Source organism: Epinephelus lanceolatus, chromosome 5 (genome assembly GCF_041903045.1).
Source record: "Epinephelus lanceolatus isolate andai-2023 chromosome 5, ASM4190304v1, whole genome shotgun sequence".
NCBI lineage: Eukaryota > Metazoa > Chordata > Actinopteri > Perciformes > Serranidae > Epinephelus > Epinephelus lanceolatus.
The window spans coordinates 44,625,001-44,647,590 of NC_135738.1; the positions used below are offsets into that span (position 1 = coordinate 44,625,001).

General features: G+C 39.1%; 1 protein-coding gene across 7 annotated transcripts in view; it reads right to left on the bottom strand.

Annotated features, from left to right (window-relative positions):
- Positions 1-3,436: 3,436 nt before the first annotated feature.
- ppp6r3 (protein phosphatase 6, regulatory subunit 3) overlaps positions 3,437-22,590 on the bottom strand; it is a 39,710-nt gene continuing 20,556 nt past the window's right edge. For 2 of the 7 annotated variants that reach the window (XM_033635838.2, XM_033635839.2), the window contains 11 exons: positions 20,712-20,809; positions 15,621-15,675; positions 14,916-15,046; positions 13,488-13,603; positions 12,964-13,177; positions 12,759-12,856; positions 12,383-12,578; positions 9,857-9,874; positions 6,234-6,341; positions 5,559-5,630; positions 3,437-4,093 (listed from right to left, as the gene is read on the bottom strand). In XM_033635838.2, coding sequence (XP_033491729.1) covers positions 4,042-4,093; positions 5,559-5,630; positions 6,234-6,341; positions 9,857-9,874; positions 12,383-12,578; positions 12,759-12,856; positions 12,964-13,177; positions 13,488-13,603; positions 14,916-15,046; positions 15,621-15,675; positions 20,712-20,809 — 1,158 coding nt within the window. In that variant the 3' untranslated portion in view covers positions 3,437-4,041. The remainder of the gene's footprint in view (positions 4,094-5,558; positions 5,631-6,233; positions 6,342-9,856; positions 9,875-12,382; positions 12,579-12,758; positions 12,857-12,963; positions 13,178-13,487; positions 13,604-14,915; positions 15,047-15,620; positions 15,676-20,711; positions 20,810-22,590) is intronic. The other 5 variants (XM_033635843.2, XM_033635842.2, XM_078168265.1 and 2 more) reach the window with 5 other exon arrangements.

The following is a 22,590-nucleotide window of genomic DNA, read 5'->3' on the forward strand; positions in this document are numbered from 1 at the left end:
TATATATATATATACACACACACACACACACACACACACACACACACACACACACACACACACACACACACACACAAAGTTAAGACAGTGTACCGGAGCTTTTCAACCAATTCAGTGTCTGACCAAATGTCTACCTTCCTGTTCATGAGATAAGATTAAAAGTAAGGGCCAGAAGTGTTTTTGCATAACATTATGATGTCACAGTGAAGTTGACCTATGACCTTTTGATATAAAATGTCATCACATCATTACTTTATTCTATCAGACATTTGTGTAAAACTTTGCCATACAGAATTAATTTTTGAGTTATAGCCAAAAACATATTTTGTGAAGTCACACTAACATTTGCCCCTCAAATTCTAATCAGTTAATTCTGGAGTCCAAGAGGATATTTGTACCAAATTTAAGGAAATTCCCTCAAGTCTTCTCGAGGTATTGCATTCTCAATAACAATACGGATGCAGTAATGACTTTGACCACCGTAATCTAATCAGCTTATCATTAAGTCAATTTTGTGCCAAATTTGGATTCTATCAAGCTGCTCTAGAGAAATCATGTTCACAGGAATGAGATGGATGGATGGGGTGCCCTCAGCCATGACATTGCTGGCGCAGAGGCATAAAAACTTAAAACTTTGCAGCTTGTCATAACACATGTTTTGGGTATGGGAATGTTGTAAATGTATTTAGGCCAAAGACTAAATTAGACCTGGAGTACAGAATGTTGTGGTTTATCCTGAAGCATAACAGCTGCCTACCATGTGGTATTTGGTTATATTTGATCATTCTAGTTAAAGCTGTACTTTTAAGCCTGGGCATTACTCCAAGTTCTCATATTTATATCAGTGCCTCTCACCGTACTAAGTGGTGAGGATATAAGCATAATTCTCATTTCACAGGGATAAATAGCAATTTAGTATTAGTGGTTTGTAACTTATTAGTGGAAGCCATTCTTCTGACAAATTATGTATAAATTAATATTTTATAAATATCAATATTAACATAACTTTAATGTATGCTCTGAATTTTGTTTAGGCTTAACTTACACCTTCCATACTGCTGCTGCTGCTTCTTCTTTTTCTTCTTCTTCTTCTTCAAAAAAAGTTATTACTGACCTTCAGGTTTTCCATGGCTGCAAAAACATGCAGCAGTGTGGACATCAGTGCTCTTGAACTGTGGCCCCCATGAAAATCCAAAAACTCCACCAAAGCCCACCTTTTCTCAAGCTTACATTTGAAGTTCCCATCAATGCAAACGCTGCATGCAGGAAAGCCTCAGAGAACAGGGAAACTGTGACATTCTGACTCATTATGCCCATCTAATGCCGCATTTCACATTACATGTAAATTCACATTGCAGTGAAACTTCATAAGACTTTTAATTTTCCTGATGTCCACTGCCTGGACATCAGCTCTTTGTTTTATGAGAGTACTGAAAAACAATCTTCAGAACCCTCTGGTGGGATTCTTTAATGGGCCTAATAAAAAAATCTAAATCATAACAGTCAAGCCCAAGAAACCATCTGCAGAGACCACTTAGCTTCAGAAATTAAAATGAAATTTAATTAATAATCTGACAAAGAAGAGGGTTATATCTGTAAATAGCTTCTTCCCTTTCCCAGTGCTGGTACAGAAAATTCTGAGTTATGTTTCCTTTTGGAACCAAATCCCAGACAGTGAATCATTTCTTACCAAAAAAGATGATGACCAAACCAAAGCTAAAAGGCCATATATACAGGGGCAACTACAATATGCCTGAACACAACCATGGCAGGTTTCAAGTTTGTTTGAAAAGCTGGAATATTTGAGGTCAAACTTCCAAGTCAATGCATCGCCTCATGAAGGCTGACTTAAAAGCAGAGGTGGAGATTCAAAGTATAAAAAACATGGAACAAGGATGCATCAGACTGACAGCAGCAGAAAAAAACACTTTAAACTCACAGATGCATTTCTCAAACTGGACTTCCTGAATTAAACATTACAGCAAAACAAAGGTCTGGTGTTGGTGGGGCTCTCAATTGCAGTCAACTCAGCCAGGTGGGCAGATTCAAAGGTACGGACCCAGGTAACACTTTTACAGCTCATTCAACAATTACCACGTAAACACATGAATTTTGCCATTCACCTTACAAAGAAGTCTACCAGGAATGTGCGAGCTTATTTGATTGGCCAACATAGTGCGCTGTCAGATGTCGATGTGCTACAGTTAACACTGAACACTTTCTGGGGCCTGAGCCCTCCATCGGCCAACACCACCTTGGAAAAAAGGGGGTCTGTTTTTGACAATGCTGCTGTCAGTCTGAACACAGTCTAAGAATGAGCACCTGTAGTTAGGACTTGGTCAGTAGCTGATTTCACAGCTGTCCAAATTTACAACTTTAACTAGTTTTCTGTAGAGAATACTTCACCTGCAAAATTCATGTGTTTAGGGAGTACTGAGCCTTCAACTGGATCAATGAGACTTGGGTTATGCTGCACAGGCTGTGTGAGAGTTTGTAAACAGATGTTTTGATAAAGTTATGTTATTAAACACAGTTCCAATTCTCATTTTCTGGATTCTTCATTCACTGTGGAGACATGCAAGAAAAATGGTTTATTTTTTACAGAAATTTTGATACAGCCTGCTGCTGTTAAACGAAGTCCCTGTATACTTCCAATTCGTGAAGAATGTTTGCCTTTTTTGGAGTCTTTGTTCACTGTAGAGGTATGCAAGAAAAACATTTTCCTCAAGAATTCAAGGGAACACGCAGTGAGTATATGATGTAAAAATGGTCATTTTGGGGGTGAAGTATATCTTTAAGGTATAAATTGTTATCATGAAGTGACAGAATCCCACCTAGCTCCACAAGTGCTGGGCACTGGCAAATCTTTCAGAAGGTAACTTGTTTGCAAAATTCTTATTTCATTTCATGGTCCTATGTGTAATTCCTCAGCCCTTTCAGTCCCCTACAAAGTTCTCTAAAATGCTGATGCTACCTAAAACCACAGTTCTGCGCACTGTATGGATGCATCTACAACCTGCAATGGAATATGCTAAATGTGAGCGTGATCTAAAGGGAGAAACTCAAGTTAAGAACCACTGGTCTAAAAAGCACTTGAGATAGAAAAAGAAGAGTTTGGGGTCAAAGAGGACTGTGGTTCTAAAGAAGTTTAGTTGGGACTAAAAACACAAGCTCAGAATGCATTTACAGCTCCCAGTTTAGGCTGTGGTGACGACATACTGCACCTCTCCTGTTTAACCTTCTAGCTGCGAGGTAGGAACCCAGTTAGCATGAATGCAGCCTGCTAGAAGGGGAGAGGGGGTGTTGGTATGGCTCTTTAGTAACAAAACATAACCATCATCTTACTTCCATAATAAATAAAAAAAATATACCAAAAAAGCTTGTCAAATCTTACTCAATGCAGAAGAATACAAGAGAAAAAACATTTACAAATACCTGCAGCAAAATAAAACTTTAAGTGTGTTTTTTAAAATGTGTTTCAATTCTTAGGAGCAGCTTTGCTCAGAGACACAGACCAATGGTGGGTGAGAATTTTAAATATAGCAACTGTTGTATTAAGTATGCAGGATAACAGATCCAGCCGATTATAACAGCATAGTGGTTGGCTGAGTCACCAATCAGCTATTTCTGTTCTGTGGTAATTCATCTTATGTTTCTGTATACATTTTTCTTTTTATAAAATATTTTATTCATACAATCATTTCTTTAACGATAGCAACATTACTATTTAATTTTGAGTGGCAAGATATCAGTCGCACATCACCTCATAAGAACAATAGTATATAAACAAATGCAGAAAAAATTATTCTGTATCCATTTGAGTATGTCTCTCATTTTGCTTTTCAGTTCATCCTGTGTCTGTACACCTGTCTGTCTGTCTGTCTGTCTGTCTGTCTGTCAGTGATGAGCCAATGGGAGTATTGCTGGTCCTGGTGGGGGCGTGTGTTTGGAACAGCTCTGAGCAGTGGCCTCTGCTGGCTGGCCAGGAGGAGGGCCCTGCATGGCAGAACAGGCTGGACATTGGCTGGCATTAGGCGACCCTCATGCTGGCCCATTGACAGCTGGCTCTGAGGACACAACACTCTGGTCCAGTCTGAGAGGAAAAGACAGACATGGATTCATTTCAAGATGGAAGAAAAAAACGTCTATTTTTTTATCATAAAATTTTTAGGAGTAGCTGTAAACTACAGGACTTTTTCTCTGAGTAAATTTAACACTGGTAAGCTCAACAGACATTTTAGGGAATTCTTGGTTTAGTGGTGCAGCCTAGAAAACCTCAACATCCACCTCTTACACACAGGGCCTGGCGCAACCCGACTGTTGTTGCTAGTTTCAAACTGATGCAGTTCCACAGCCAGCCCCCACATTGTGTAAGAAGCAAATGTACTTGCACCAATGTAGGTCTTAAAATGAGGTGTGGTCAGTCACATTGTTGGCGTCTTGGTATTATGAGGCAGCAGAAAATGATTGCGCCTTTGACCAACAACCTGGCCTAAAGTCAGAGTGGCGCAGTATTTTCCTGCCATTTAAAGGGCACATTATTCAGATAGTAAGCTGTGCCTTCATAGGTCAGTTCATAAGGTGTGTACACTCTGATGGGTTGCAGAGGTGGGGGAAATAATACATAATTAATGAGGAGAATATTAATTATTTATTCATTCATTTTCCATAACAGCATATTCTGGTGCAGGGTCGCCTAGCTAACTTTGGTGAGAGACAGGGACTATCACAGAGCTGACACATAGATACAGACAACTATTCATGCCCACATTCACACCTATGGGCAATTTAGAGGTTTGAACCCAGAACCCTCTTTTTTAGAATTTTTTTTTTTTTTTTTTTTTTTGGCTTTTTTGGGGGGAGAGAATAATGATATGCAGCAAAGAGCCACAGGTTGGAATAGAGCCTGTGGCTGCTGCAGCAAGGACACAGCCTTTGTACGTAGGGCGCCTGCTCTACCAGATGAGCTACCCCAAACCCGGAACCCTCTTGCTATGAGGCAACAGTGGTAACCACTTAAATTCTTAACCACAAGAATTAATGACATTCTGTAAAATGTGAACATGGCAGAGAACAGAGCAGAGCTGCTTTTCAACTCCCCATTAAGAGAGATGCTGTGCATTTACACACAAGGAGCAGCGTAACTTCATTATTTCAGGAGCTCAAAGTTGAGCACTGTTTCCTCTATCAGGTTTAAAACTCCAGTTTTTGCTGTTTGAATTTTCCACGATATTTGTTGCAATGACAACACTGCTCTTACTGTATTAAGGGCCATACACGTGCTGCGTTCTTATTCGCCTGGAAAACACGTGGTCAGGCACTGTGCGGAACTCTTGTGCCTATTCTATGACAACTTTCAAAAGAACAGAGGCAGATCGCGTCTGAAATCGCTAGGTGTACCAGCCTACTTACATGAAATCCTGAGTGCAGAGCTGACCTTCTTCCAGACGCTGTTTTTTTTTTTTTCAAATATGTATGCATAAAATATTCTCCATATTTAACACTGACAGACTACAGATGGTTTAAACAGGACTCATAGTGCAGAAGGGCAGACTTACTTGGCCTCCTCTATGGCTGACATCTCCTCCAGAGGACCATTGGGAAGCTCCACAGTGGGCCGACACTTCTCACTGTTTACAGGAGACACAGGAGAGGAGAGAAAGAACTTCACCAAAGAGCTAGCCTAGAATCAGATTTATAAGATTTTGCTGAATCAGGTTTTTGTACCAGTGATGGTACAACGTACGATTATTACATTTTTTCAACTTTATTAAACTTAAAAAAATGTTAATTAAGAAAGAACAAAATGTGGGAGTTCCAGGATCTATGAAACAAAAACACCTGACATGTTTCAGTACCTTGATCTTTAGACCTAACACCCTGACCAATTACACATGCAGTTTAGTAAATGGTGCACATGCAGAAAAAAACCCAAACGTAATAAAAAGATGAATAAAGTTGTTATAGCACCTTACAATTCATTTGCTTCCTGATTTAAAATCTAAAATGGATATCAAGTCCAGCCTACAGAGCAAAAGATGGAGCTCCGATTGGCCAGAAGTCATTCCGTATAGCACTTTTTTTTTTTTTTTTAAGGAATGCATTTGATAGCTTTTTGCTTTAAATGTAGTAATAGCAACTGAATATTTTTGTATAAGCAGTGCCAAAGACTGCAGTGCCTGTGCACAAATTTTTTTTTTAAGTGTGTGTGTGTGTTGTGTGTTGTGTCTGACCCTGCTTTGGGACAGCAGGCTGCGGCTGAGTTGTTGACGCCTGTTCTCTCCAAATCCACACACTCCACTACTGAGTATTTCTCTGAAGAAGCACACTTCTCTTCATCACTGGAACACACAGGTATACACACAAACACACAAATGTACATCAATACCATGTGAGGTGATTCATACCAACCACCTTTCCCACAGAAACACACACAATACAGTGAGATGTGAACAGTGATGCATGCTGAACTGATTGACAGAGCACACAGTAAAACAAAGGATGAAGGTGTTGAAATTAGGAGCTGTGGACAGTATGTAGGAAAAGCATCAAAATGTACAGCAAATGGAGAAAGGCAACTGTTTTGATTGTTTGGCTATGCTACTCTGTTGATTTAGAAGTTACAGAGCCAGCGAATAGTAGGCGGGCCTACGAACTGATTTTGCACACTGATTAGACCAAAATTGCCAGCCGTCAGTCTTGCTTTGTCTCAGAGAACCACCAATAATCTTGATGAGGCCTCAATCAAAGCAAAACACTCACAAACATCCACATATAATGTCATATTTGAGGTGCTACATAACAATTATTCAGCACTCGATAATTTCAGAAAACAAACTGTTCTACAAGAAGAATATGAGCCTAATTAAAAATCCAGTTATTGTAACATTTGTGGAGCATTTTCCTTAAAACGCAATAACATTTATACCAATATTTTCATTGAGTCTTATTGAGTACTAACAAAATACATACACATCTTTAATGCTAGTTCATTTTTAAAAAAGGACACAACTGCTCTCATTGAAATTTGATACTTTATGATAACTAGAAGTAGGGTTTAAAATGAACAAGGCTATCGTCACACTGGCGGGTAAATGTCTACATCAAAATATTCCTGTAATATAAAAAGTATGTCGAGAGTTTGTACAGCGTTTTTGTGTCATCTAAACTTGCGTTGCTTGTGTCAGAGACGAGTTTCACACTCACACAGTGACAAAGACTTGTTGAACATTTGTCATTACTTTCTTTCTGTTTAACTACAGCATTTTCAATAATTAGATGCTAAAATCATAACAATATCCCATTAATTTCTACATAGGCAGATTTTAACAGTTCTATTTAAAAGTTGCAAACCCCATAACAACAGATCCCCTGGTACCCCTGTGACCATTTTGAACTCTTTCTACTGCAGAATATTTAAATAATTCAGCACTAAAGTCAGACCCATGTACATGTGCCAGTTAAAATATTCCTTTGAAATAAACTAAACTATCACCTGTCACCAGTCTGCTGTTCCTGCTCACGACAGTTATTTTGGCTGGTAGAAACATGTGCTTGGCTGGTGGATTTTGTCATCTACCAGTCTCCTTGGCCAGGGAGTCAAATATTTAATTTTGGATACTGACTAGAGGAATACTGCTGCAAAATTTCATTGCTAGAAAGAAAAACAGTTTTTCCTGCAAAACTTGGCTGTTATTCCTTTGACCATAAAACTGTTTCATGTTTTGGTCACATAGCTTCTGTGTTTTCTCAACACCAAGGAAACACCTGGGTTCCTGTATCTGTCGATTCAGCTTTTTATCAACATATCAGTATTGGTACATATGCCAATAAGAATTTGCAGCACCTAAAAGGCCAAAACATGTTTGAGGTCACTATGAAAGTGTCTCTATCAGGGGCGTTCCTAGGATTTGAGGACATTGGGGGCTTAACCCCAGATCTCTGTGGTGGGTCTGGGGGGAATTTTATTTTTTTTAAGAACAAACTCTATTTTGAAGCCTTTTTTAAATGCACTCCAACATCTTTCCAACATTTACTTTTTACTCCACTACATTCATTTGTCTGCTTTAGTTACTTTGAAGACTTTGATCATTAATACAAAATATAATCAACTAATAAATGATGATGGATTATCATGGATTGAACTACCCCAGCAATATATAAAGCATTTAAAATGAGCTCCACCTTTATCAGCTGCACCATTTAAGTGATAATTGGTATGCTCTCTCTTGCACACAATCAAATATGCTGCTTGAATGACACAGAGAATCCTTTTGTTTTTGATCAGTGATATATTATTTTTGAGAGCTTTAACGCATAAACAAAATGACACATTATCAGAGTCGGAGCTTTTCTTTTATTACTAGGCCTATTCTTATTTTTTAAAATACATGTAACTATTAAGGGCCATTCATAAAATATCTGGGGCTGAAGCCTCAGACACCCAGGCCTAACGATGCCACTGGTCTCTATCAAAGTTTGTGCACCAGAGAGAATTGACAAATTCATTTGTGCAAAAATGAATTGAATGTTTAGTTGGTCATCAATAAAATCAATTTTTGATTATTTTTTATTTTTTTTTTACAAATACAGAGGTAGTATTTAATGACTTAGCATCTTTACATATATGTATAAAATTCCATTTTTGTGATTCGATTCAAATCAGTAGCATGTGAAAAGTAAAAATGTATCCATGTGTGTCTGTGTTTTCCTGTCGCCCTGTTGCGTTTCTCTCCCTCCCCCTTTCTCTGCTGTGTGCTTCTCCAGTGCACATAGACATGGGGCAGAGAGAAAAGAGAACAAAGAAACGCCACCGACACAGGTGACGTTACGTGAGTCAACAACCTCTCATTACATTACTACATTACTGAATTTACAGGAGAGGAAACTTCTGCTGTTTTACAGCTGCTTGACTCAAGACAACCGTGTCATATCATGGTCAGTGTCTGTTATTTATTCGAAAGCTGTAACTTTACATTCTACTTTTTGTTCAGCAGCATTTAAGTTAATCACTTTAATGTTCTAAGCTAAGAGACAAAAAGTGACTGGAGGGTTGTTTTTTGTTACAAGAGACTTTTAAGTTTAAGTACAGCTCTTTGATATATGTTGTATGTTAAGTCAAGCACTTTGATAGGTTTGATATGTCTTATATTAATGTTGCCTGTCTGTTATCTGTTGTTGTAGACAGCAAGTATCTCAGCTGCATTTTTTTACTTCACCATCAAAGAGTGCAATAAATGTTTTTGTTTGCAAAAAAAAATCCTGAGAGAATCCTGATCTCAATTCGTAAAGAAAAAAAAAATTATGATTCACATTTTAACAAGAATCGTGCAGCCCTAATGTCTAGTATAGTAACTGTTTGCACTTAGGAAGTATTTTAGCAATTACACATCCATATTGTGCATCTGAATTTTAACAACTCACAATCACAATAAGTTGGACAGTGGCTGAGGGCCAAAGCCAATTAGGAGGCAGACCATAATACTGAAATATATGAACAAAAATACTTATGTAGCTGTTTGTAGCCAATAAAAATCCAGTTTTGTAGACGTTGAGGCCTCTTCAGAAACTAGTCTGCACTTTAACTGTTTGTTTCACGTGTCATTTCACATAATAATTTGGTCTTAAATTGAGTTGGCCTGGTAAGGTCAAATCCATTTGCAATTTAAATAAACTAAAAAACTGCAGCTGGACAACACCTTTGGTAGAAACACATGCAGAATGGAGATAATGAAATAAACAAACAAGGAGCTGAAACCAAAGAAGAAGATCAAAATTGGGAAAGAAAAGTTGGTGGTTGACGTGACAACAAGACTACATCACGGCTGCAGGCTGATCTCTGATTGGCTGTACATACCGATAAGATTTCAAAACTCTGAAGAAGACCACACCCACAACGCACAGCAAGAGAGAGAGGAGGGGAAGCTCAGGTTGTAAGTGTCGCTCAGTTCATCAGACAGTTGTTATTTACTCAGACAGACAGACAATATAATGCAGCATCAACAGAGGGACAGAAGGACAGAGGACAACCAACTTTAAAACCTGTGGATTTAGGACAGGCAAGTATCTCACTGTGGAAGCATGGTTGAAACAGGACCAAAAGTGGCTGTACAGAGTTTGTAGTTCAGTTATTTATAAAGAATTGGGAGCTATAGTCACCATTAATTTATGTCAGTTACTATGGACTTCAACAGTCAAAAGTTGTCATGGGAAAAAAGGTATTAGAATGTTTATAGAAACCTCTTTCTACTGTCCATCTCACTATGTTAAGGTGTGTGCACTGGTTTGTGACAGGGCTGTGTGTGCAAATTGATAAAGAAGCTGCGTATTTAGCCATACACATATTTCTTCTATTCGGCAGAGGGTCTTTCATACTCATAATTTGGTGGAATATAATTTGAAAGTCTAAATATACAATTAGCATAGAGCACCGCATCACCACATCCACTTGGCTTGTATTTATTTTACCATTCTGTTACGTGAGCTATAACCACCAAATACAATTAGAAAGAAGGTGCATTTACAAACATTTTACTAATAATCAGAAAAACAGCCCAATCCGAACAAAAATGCCTCATGTAACTGCCTCGATCCAAAGAGATTGGACTAATCTGGCCAGATTGGAAGGAATTTTAAGGTTGAGAGGGGCAGTGTAAACCTTTGATAATCTGTCCAGAGGAAAATATTGGTGGCTAATAACCATGTAAAACATTTCATCCTGTTTCTCTCTGGATTAAATAAATACATTCTTTCTGCGCATCTTTGCCCCATATGGCGGGAACATTAGGTGACGTAAATAGTGAGTGCTGTTTCTACAAGCCTCCCTCTGCTGACTTTGATGGAGAATCGTTCTTCTGTTATATTTCCTGCAGATTAGATCCTTCACAGCGTATGGAACCACTTTATGCAAGTCAAAAAACGTGTCTTCTGATCAATTGTTTAGAGGCATGTAAACGCACATCTAGGGCTGTGCGGTATACCGGTTCGTACCGAAAACCAGTATTTATTTTGGTTATGACATCAATTTTTCATATACCGCAATACCGGTGAATAGCCCAATCAATATCCGGATGGTGCGCGGCAGGAAAGTGTTTCAGCGGGGACCCATTTCACCGCTGCACACTACAGGCGTGCTAGAGCCGGCCAGAGCACAGCACTGGAGCCGGCTAGAGTGAGAGCATAGAGAAAAGTTTAGAGGCGAGAATGGCTGCCGGACAGAGTCCTGAAAGCAAAGCAACTGTACACATTGCTGAAGAACATGATAACCCACAAGTACTCATACCAAAAAGAGCAGTCTTTCCCCTATATGCAACTCATTTTCCTGACTGAAGCCGACCCGTCCCAAGTCCGAGACAATTAGAACCAAGCACGGCACTAATGGAGCGGAGCCTGTGTTGCGTTCAGGCGATAACAACAAATTCCAGCACTTGAATAGGCAATAGCACAACACAGCAGCATGTCAAGTGGGCCGAACCCGTGCAAAATACTGTGAAATACCGCGAAACCGATATGATTATAAAAAACAAACAAACAAAAAAAAAAAACAACAACCCGTGATATGAAAATTTTGTCATACCGCCCAGCCCTACACATATCTTTAATTATGTCAACAGTTAAATTGAAATCTCTAATCAGAGTGATTTTGATCAGATTGGAGTAACAACAGTTGGTGAAAGAATGAGCAGAGAATGTGTAACAACTGAACTACTCTAAGGGCCCTAATTTGGACCAGTTGAAGCACAGCTCTGACAATTTGGTATTATACTGACCTAGAAACTTTGCCCGTCTGTGTGGCATTTTGGTGCTTTGAGCACACGGTGCACAGATGGGAGGAGGGAACAAACTGGCTGGTTCACTCAAATCAAGAACAACAAAAAGTGAGCTCTTGGTATCTTGGTGGAAATTGGCCTTTTGATGTTAAGCTATAAGTAGAGGTCTCAGAACCGTGTCTGTTTCTAGCAGGCGATTTTGTCCTCAAGAGCAAAATTAACACTTGCAGTAAATGCACAACAACAGTGAAATGATGCTTAAAATGCAATCAAACTATTTTGATAAAAACTCTCCAACCAGTAAATGCGTTCAAATGGCCTGGGGCCTATCTCTGATCTTGGTGTTAAATTTAACCTGCCTCTACAGGAAGTGTGACTGAGTGATAGTGTGAGGGTGCTCGTAAGAAAACATGTGACAAAACTAATGAGACACATTCTGATTAGCCATTCTGGTTAAATCACACCGTAGTGTAAGAGAGAACATTCCAGTGTTTCCCTCTTGGGTTTTTGACACCCAGGACTACAACCTTAGCAGTGAAGCTGCTATTAATGACACTGAATCATTTAGCACAGAGAGCTACGTAGTGTTTTTTGTGTGGATGTGTTTGGCGAACCTCTTGAAGACGGCGGTCTCAGTCTTGGCGTCAACAGTGAGGCTGACTGTTTCTTTCATGGAGCCATTGATGACCGTCTCTGTGATGCTGCGCTGTTCACAAGAAGGCGTTTCCTCCCCCGCTTTAGATCTCCCGCAGTCCTTAGATGAGGTCGAGGAGGTAGAAGCCACACTGGTACCCAACCAGCCATCACAATCTGGGGGGGTTAAGAAAATCGACAACAGGTATAAGATATGATTATGGTCAAGATCATTTAAGCAGTATCAACACATGCAGCTGCATGTGGCTGCCAAGAGAAAAAGGGCTGCGCCCAGCATCTTTATTGACAGCTAGATAGATGTACTCTGTCAATATCAACATGCATATGAACACTCACCTTCAGGCTGCATGGGTGCATTGACCCCCAGAGGGTCCATTGTCTCAATGCTGGTTTCCATAGCAACAGGAGAGTTGCATCTCAGAGGGTCTTTGGGGCTGAAAGAGATTTCAGATTTAAAGACAATGACAGCCAAATCAAGCAATGTTCTTCGGTAGCTGTAGCACTAACAGAAACTGACCCAGAGTCTCTTAGGATGTCCTACCTGACAGGGGTGAAGTTGGAGAAATCAGCCCACCCTGTTTCAGAGTTGGAAGTGGCAGAGGGAGTGGAGCTCCACGCTGCCTCAGGGAGGTCTTCTGTGGAAGAGGAGGAGGACGACAAAGAAGAGGCAGCAGGGTTGTTGGGGTTGGAGGCTGGAGCTGTGGATGTACCTGTGTCCATGGGGATGTCATCAAAGTTGGCAGTCCACACAGGCCCTAAAAATGATAAATACATGAAATTAGTCAGAAAAAGTAAAAAGTAACCCACCACCACTCTGACTTGTATGGACTTAACCCACTTCACCAGGACTGTATGCAAAAACCTAAACTGGAAATATGCCTCATCACAGTTCTGACATGAGCCCTAAACCCACGTCCCCAATTAACTGTGAATAATTCCAGCTGGGCTAGAATCTTATTCTTATTTGAGTCCTACACCATGGCCAGGCAAGTTTTCTTACTTGGGGTTCATTTGTTATTGTTCTGTACTTAGAGTTGTTAGATAGTAACCCTGCGGTAGACCAACCTGTGTCGACCTCCATTCTGTCATCGGTGCTGGGGTTGGAAGCTTCAAATGGATCTCTCTTTACATCCTCCTCCTCTGAGTCTGTGCTTTCCTCACTGTCTGTGCTGCCTGAACTCCTGAGATGGATACACACATCAAGTTATTTCCAATCTGCATCTGAGTTGATCCTGATTTAACAGTGCAATAAATGTGAAGCTACAGTCAGGTCCATAATTATTTGGACAATGATACAGTTGTCATCATTTTGGCTCTGTACACCACCACAATGGGTTTTAAATGAAACAATGAATACCTACTTTAAGTGCAGACTCTCAGCTTTCATTTATGGTTTTTTTCAAAAATGTAGTATGAACTGTGAAGGAATTACAACCATTTCTTCACACAGTCTCCCAACTTTTAGGGCTCATAAGTATTTGGACAAATTAACATAATCATCAATTAAACAGTCAGTTTTAATACTTGGTTGCAAATCCTTTGCAGTCAATGACTGCCTGAAGTGTTGGACACATAGACATCACCGGATGCTGGGCTTCTTCCCTGGTGATGCTCTGCCAGCCCTTTACTGCAGCCGTCTGCACTTCCTGCTTGTGTTTTGGGTGTTTTGCCCTCAGTTTTGGCTTCAGCAAGAGAAACGCATGCTCAATTGGATTCAGATCAGATGATATGACTTGACCATCACAGAACATTCCTTTTCTTTGTCTTAAAAATGTCTTTGGTTGCTTTTGCAATATGCTTCAGGTCATTGTCCAACTGCACTGTGAAGCATCGTCTAATGAGTTTTGAAGCATTTGGTTGAATCTGAGCAGATAATGTAGCCCCAAACACTTCAGCTTTCATCCTGCCAATGACTATTACTATTAATAGTAATATTGATTCCTCAGTTAACATAGAAATTAGTTTAGTTTTAAACAACGTCCAAAGAGGAAATGTTTAACTAATTTTTCTGGTACAAATGTGATGATAAGTGTTCAACCTTTTTTATAGACAAAATAAGTAGCTGATTAATGAAAATAAGAGATTACTCAATGTCTATGACATTTTAAATTTTGAATTTTAAATTACCCTAGTGGCTATTAGTTTTTCTGTACTCATATGAAGCCAGGATAAATCACACACAGGACTTAAAATGCCATTTTGTGGGGTTTTATTGTCTTCACAATATATTATTACTTATATGTGAAATCAAAGTAAAAGCTTCATTTCCACAAAGAGAAATGGTTTTCAGCTTACTAAAATAAACAGAATGTCTGCATCAGCAGGAGGTGCACTTCAGGCTACTGCATAGGCTCTGCATCTATGCAGAGCCTATGCAGCAGGTATGGTGCAGATTCAATGCACAAGTATAAATCCCACTTAAAGAAAGCATTTCATCCATGAGGGTCCTCACAAGTTCAGAAAGACAAATGTCTATGTGTGGGTTTAGCTGACCTGGGGCGCCTCTGTGCCTCTGGTGCGAAGGTGACATCTTTTTCATCCCAGATATCTTCCTCGTCTGAACCAGCATCTTCAAACTGCTGGATTTTCTCCTTACAGCGTGCCTCAAACAATGCTATATTTGCCTGGGGAAAACACACAAATGGGCCATATACTTAAAAAAAACACTGTTTATATCTAAAGTACATTCACATACAAAATAGGGTTGGATCCTGCAGAACAAAAGCCACTCAGCTGAGAAGCGGACATTAACATGAATACCTCCAGTACACTAGCACAACAGCTTCACAGCAGGCCTCAAACACAGCCACCTCAATGGCAGTAACTTACAGCATATCCATGTATGCTTGGTGTTTTACATTAGTGCCCCTCTCCAGTTACATTTTTAAAATCAATGCTACAGTATTTGATAAAATCAGGTTGTGGTTTGATATTTGTGCTTTGCCAAAAGCCTTTGGTTCAAATGCAGGTTATAGCAAAGTTTACAGCATACATGTGCCACACATTAGTTATCTAGGAAAATTTTCAATTTCATATCATCTCTTCTTCTGCCTCTAAATGAATTTTAACAACGAAATCAGGAAATTAAGACACACCATATTGATAAAATAACATTTTCAACTGTTCCATGCTAATTTTACTTTCTTCTCTCTTTGATTGACTATGTATGTATTCAAGATTAATAATCAAAGTACTTACACTTTCATTTGTATTCAGTGAAAAATTGATGTCTGATATTCTATCAAAGGGAATACTGCAATGTTAAAGAGAACAGAGTTTAGTTTAGTTAGGGTCGTTAGGCATCCACATATATATGGCAACACACAGGCAGACAGGCTCTAGCACACAGCTGTAATACTTCACGTTTGATAATGCAGGGGTAACTAAAACTCAGGGACAGATGCAAAAGAAACATGGTTTCTGATAGCCACTTTTGTTTTATACATGCATGTTTTGTGTTGTAAATTGGTTTAAGAAAAGCAAAGAATTATACAAAAGCCCTAGTAGAAAAAAATGCCTCTCTCTGGCAAAAAGCCACTTTCAAAAAATTAATCTGTACCTAGAACTTAAAATAGTAAATAAGTCATTTAAGGGAAAGTCCAACATGGAATTGTTTGGAATCTTACCAAAAATCATATCAGAAAAATAGCAGCTCATGGTTTTGCCGACCTTAGCACAAAGACTGAAAGAAGAGGGAAACTCTGGGCTCTCTCAACATACAACATAAATACATTGGTACAGAACACATAATGTGTTATTGTGATAAGCGAGCTATGGAGTTTGGCACTGCTTTGCGAGAGGGGGAGGGGTTACATTTTTTTTACACAGTCAGAAAAATAAAAAATGTTTATCCTGGTCAATATTTTGAGACAAGACTACGTTTTTAAGACTTTGTGTCCTGCCATATGTTTAGCCTCATTTAGTTAGTTGAATCATTTTACCAGATACTGATACAACCTCCCCCACTGCCCTACAGTGTGATTAAAGAGATAGTTTGCATTTTTTTTAAAAGTGGGGTTAAATGGGATACTTATCCATAGACGGTATATTAGATACAGTAGATGTCAGTCTGCACACCCCCAGTTTAGAAAAGCAGGTCCGAAACAAAGCTAAGCAATGTATTGCTGAGGCTGGGGGCCAGCAACAAAACAGATTTTTGGCATGCAAAAAAAGTCCCACCTAAAAAAAAGCAGTAACACTCTAGGTGTATGCTATATTTAGTGTATTTCCAGCTTTTCTGTCAGACAGCCCATTCCAACTAGAAAGTCGTTAATGGCTTCAGTTCCCATCTATGCTCTCATCAAAAGCCACCAGATTCCATTGACAAAAACAGCCATTTTAACATGATGAACAAGAGCTGCTTGTCGACTGCTGCTTCGATAATTTAGTTTATGTTATTGTGTGACTTTTGTGAATCCAAACTAATTAAATTAATTAAATACCAAAATCCCACAATAACACAAACAAAAATACTAGTCTTGGCAGCAGTAGACCAGCAGCTCCTGTGTTCAGCAATATTAAATCACTGTTTTTCTCAATGGCGTCTGGCTTTGATGAGATCAATATAACAGCTTCATTTTTCAGTTGGAAATCAAAGTAAAGGTAAAGCAGTGAAAATACTCTCAATGTACACTTAAACTAACAGATTTTTTGAGGTGGGACCTTTTTTGGGTGGCTTAAGTATGTTTTATTGCTGACCCCTCCCCAGCAGTAGATTGTTTAGCTTACATGTGGGACTCCAAACTGGGTGTGTGCCGACTGACTTCTACTGTATGCAATACACTGGCTATGGTTACATGATAGCTTCTCATTCGGAATGAAATAAATCTGAATGAAATCATTCAGAATTAAAGTCTTTCCAGGTAGTTTACATGGGAAATATTCATTCCAAATGAGGGTTTACATGGGAGATCAGTTTAATCGCCTTTATTCAGGTCTGCGCAAGGTTTGGGGCAGGGAAGGTTTCTGATTGGATAGGGGGCGGGGCAGATGTTACGTGTTTACGTTTACCGGAAGAAAACACTGTATAGTCCTTGCTCCGGATAACAAGATGCTTGACGACGCCGTTCTTAGTGCCTTTTTCGGGCGTGTTTTGCTTATATTCTTGAAGCAGCAGTACGACAACAACCTTGTTCTGCTAATGCTTCGTCTGCTGAGGAGGAGAAGGGAGATAGAAGACCGTGCTGTGGCGAATGGAAACCGGTGAGTGCAACAAGTCCGACTGCTCTATCTCAGCCTGTTGCTATGCAGCCCGTTGCTATGCGCGCTATATACGTCATCGCGCCAGAAGGGCAAGGAAACGAGCATGCGCAGAAAGACCGGAATGAATTTAAAGAGGAATGAGTGTATACATGCACACAAAATTCTTTCATTCGGAATGACAAACGGAATAAACCACCCCCTTTAATCGGATTTAATTTTCAATCGGAATGACCGTTTTTCAATCGGAATGACCGTTTACATGACCACTTTTAATCGGAATGGCCTTTCATTCCGATTAAGGTGCACTGTATTTACACCACATATTATCAATGACGACAATTAAATGCAAGTCTTACAGGTGAAACCTGAGACTTGACACTGTACATTAAAAAACAGCTACTTGTTGGAACTATTTCTTGATGAAGGTGGAGGGGTGCATTTCTTTCCACACTGAATTGAGCTTTACTAGCAGTTTCCCCAGGTTTTCAGTTTTTGTGCTGAGCTAGGCTAAAAAACACCTCAGATGAGAAGTTCAGTATTAGTTTCATTAAAGGCTTCCAAGAACTGACGCTGGTAAAAATGTTCGTTTTGTTTTTAATCCAAACTGTCAGACTGTGGCTGTTATTAAGCACTGTCAGAAGCTCAGGGAGTCATTCCAGACAGCTGTAGTAGCTTCAGTCTTTCCAGTGGAACACAAGTGAATGATACTGCAATAAATGACTTATATATAACACTACAACAGGTGATCAAGTCCAAGTCAGATCAGGAGTAAACTTTAAATCCTATCCACACATGATCCCAACAATTTCCATTCCCATCAGCTAACACCAGCCTTAACCATTTTATTACTATTGCCCTCTACTCAAAGTTTAGAAAACAGAAAAGAGCAGATTTACTACAGTAAGGACAGTGATTACTCTCGACTTATTCACACTTAACCTTCCACACTTAACCTTGTGTATTCATGATAACTGGCAAGTATCCAACCTGTATACAATGTGTTTTTAAAGCACAGCGAAGGTAGTGATGATGTCAAGTGTACATATGTTCAGGTTCTGGAAAAATCATTTCCTCCCAGTAACTCAGATACGTTCCAGCCATCATGACTACACAGATGGGAAGACCACCAGACAGACAGTAGCCTTAACTACAATGGGAGCATTATCATGCACACCAATGCAACAGTTCTGTAAATTGCACACCTCACAATAGTTAAATTTTCAGTCAGAGGCCAATATTGTCATTGATTTTATCACACTTTCATATTGCTTTTTTCAACACTGACATTGAATAGTAACATGAAGAATGGACAGACAATTCAAGACACCGTGAAATGTTGCTCTCTGTTCAATCTGTCCTTTAATCCTTGCAGGGCAGCATTATTGTCTCATTGAGGCTGAGCACTGTCGATGCTTGTTATGTTTGCACTGCTGACATAATCAGGGTAGATCTTTTATGTCTTCACTCGGATAAAAGAAAAGCTGTGTGTGCTGTAGTACTTTAGCTGCTGCTTGTTTTTGGATTTTGGGAATCTTTTAGTATGATTAGGGCTGGGCAATATATCAAATATACTCAACGTGTTGTGGCTTGTTCCACATGTGAGATGTATAAAATGACTATACTCCTCCACCCATCAACATTAACAATAGTGTATGCAGACGGAGCATGTGTTTGAATCTGCAGGGCGCCAGACTGAGACTATTTAGTCGCATTTCGCAACCACAGACCACTGCGACTTGCAAATACTACTGATACATGAAGCGGAGAGCTGTTAGTTTGTTTCCAGCTCACAGTGAATAAATCCTCATATTTAAAGACATAGCTTTCTACTAAAGACAACTTTCTGCTAACTACTAACACCTAAATGTTGACCAGAAGTTCACAGCAAAAATATCAGCACTTTCCGCCAGGGATGAGCCAGGTGTTTCAAAAATAAAAGCAATGCTTTGCATTATTTAATTATGACAAGACTTAACTTAACTCTATTATGACAGCGGGTACTTTATTTAACTTAATTGTCACTGTAGATCATTTAATAATTGTGTACTTTAGTACTCTACAGTAGTTAAGAGGAAATTTAAAAAATATCTTGATATGTATCATGTATTGCAATATAGCCTAAAAATATCCCAATATTAATTTTAAGCCATAGTGCCCAGCCCTGAGTACAATAGGATGTCCAGACTTCCCAGCTTTATAATAGAATACATGCATCTTAATCTATTAGAGATCTACTGTGTGTCAGTGAAAAACTGAACTGCTCTTTTGTAAAACTATTAAAAAGTTACAAGATTTAATGGCAGGACCTGAGCAATAGATGCTGAACTGTTGCATTGGTGTATTGCTTATTTCATCCAGTCCAAGTTTTTATTTTATTTTTTTTTGATACACAAGAGATGTCTCATTTTGCAGAGTCTGATAATGCTAATAAAAGAGAAAGGATCAACTTCAAACCACAGGTGAAGCAGACATTTCAAATCATTGACCATCTAACAACCATCTCCCACAGCCCACAACCTTTGTACAAGATTATACCCCCAAAAAACAAGCTTGCACAAAACAATACAGGAAGGGACAGCACACAACACACAAACTGAATATGGTTTCCTCTCTTTAGGCCATATGATGTATTTATTATGGCAGCTGTATAAAAAAAGAAAATGAGGCACACCTTGGAGGTAATGGCATTCATTTAAATGCTTCTGCAAAATCATTTTTGCTTGAGCAGTAGCCATCACTCTAATTCATCTTTTTCTGTAGCAAACTGGAAATATGAGGTATGTGATCCAATCATAACTCTTTTTATCAAAATTATGCTGCACATCATTTGGTCTTATTGTAAACACTCAGCATTTTAATGTCGACAACACTTGGAATAGAAATCAAACAAAATAGTCTTGTGTAATGTTATGACAATGAGGCAGAGAATAAAGAACTTAAAAAAGCTTCTTTTTTTTTAAATTGGTGTGCAAATAAATATGCTATTATCCCCCCCACCAACTTTGTAATGTGTAAAGTGCCCTGTCCCTTCAGTGTTACACAGTAATATTTAGACAGCAAGTCCAGTCATGCAGGATGAGTACTCACTCCACAACATCGTCCTGATCAGCAAACTCTTCGTCATTGAAGCCGAACTGCTCAATAAAATTGGACGTCATTTGTTGCATCTGATAATCAGAAAAGGCCTGGCAAAACCCAGGACCAACGATAATGATATAGTCTTGGCTCTACACAAAGCTGGGCATTACTTGCAGTACAGAAAACAGCAAATGCGTATACTAATTTGTAAAAACAGAGAGAATGTATTACTTGTAGGCTAGACAGGTTAATAGCTAAAAAGCAAAAACATGCATTTACAGTCAGATGCCAAAATGCTTTCACATTAGTTACAAAAATATCAGTCAGTTGTATTTAAACTAACTGTAAAGTTTCCTAAACAACATTAGTTGTTAAGTACATTAATTCAAAACATGATAGAGAGATGTTCCTGTAGATTGTTAGTGTGCATGACCCATAGTCACAAAATATTTCCAGATTCAAGGTTCACGGTTCACGGTTCACAGGGACCTGTAGCTTTTGAACTCTACAAATTTCAACAGATAAAAAGAATTTGACAGGTTCTGATGAGGAATGGGGGAGTGTTCTCTGTTCAAGAACAAGAAGGGGAAAAATAGATCATTTTTGAGGATATGCACTGCATATGTCCCATTACACTTTAACAACCAACCAATAAGGAGGGCTTCAGGAAAACACATCTGTATTTCCTTAGAAAAGAACTTCTTAAAGTAGCAATAGCTTGTTTGCATATGACATGTTACATGGTTGCGCTGTCCAGATGGAGGGCAGACAACTAGAGGCAAAGAATACCAACACTGCATAAATACCTATGATTTGTGCTGTTTATGGCCTTCCTAATTGATTAAACTGGGGGGAAAAAACAAAGGCCACTTTAAGTCCTGAAAATAGTAGGACGTAAAGAGAACAATTTTAAAAAAGGCTGTGAGAAACCGCGGCATATGTGTGTAGAGCTTGTGAGTGAATGAAATCACTGATGGGTGGTTCAGCTCAGTGCACAAGAAGAGAAACAGAAGTGAGGAATGTAAACAAAGAGCTAAAGTCAAGAAAGAGACCAAAACAAACTTGTTACATAAGGTAAAATTATTTTTCTTTAGACAATGAGCTCTTTAGCAGAAAAAAATTGTGATGGTTTGTGTTATTGTTCACTGGGGCACAGTTAATATGCTCTGTTCTTTCATCACTGGATTGTGTTGTTACTGTGCTACACAGCTAACTAGCGTCAAGACAGTTTTCTTTTCTGAATGACAATTACAGAGTACCACTATCTGCTGATGTGGAGTTACTTCCTCTCACGCAGGCACAGAACAAAGATGCTAATTGGCCACTGGCTGTAGTCTTTGTGGTGTGTCCATGTTCAACTTTTTGGCAGAGACACGGGCGACATTAGGCGACCCAATAGTCAGTTTTTGTCGCTGCTAGTTCTTTGCTGCCAGTGAGGTGTGTCTGGGCCTTTAAGTGTTAAGTTAAATATGCCTCCAGTTGAATGCAATTACAATGTGCTATGACAACTTTTCCGTGTTTTTAGCCATGACCCAGATTTTTAACGGCTTTCCACTAGACCTCTGGGAACAGCTGACCTAGTAGGTGGTAAACAGTAGTTAATGTTACCTAATGTTAGCTAGTAACATAAGCCTGACAGCGGTGCATCCATGTACAGACTTAAAATTTGAAAACAGGCAGCAATTATTTTAGTCATGGACCCAAACCTACACAAAATAGTTTAAGTGCATGACTACACTTTCATTAGCAAGCCTTGTACAGTTAGGAGGTCTGGTGGACAAGGTCATTTGTAACAACGATGATGTCAACACCAGGAAAATCTGTCAAGTCCTGGGGGGAAAAATTACCTTACTTCATTTTGTGCGGATCACATCCAACTTGAGTTTAA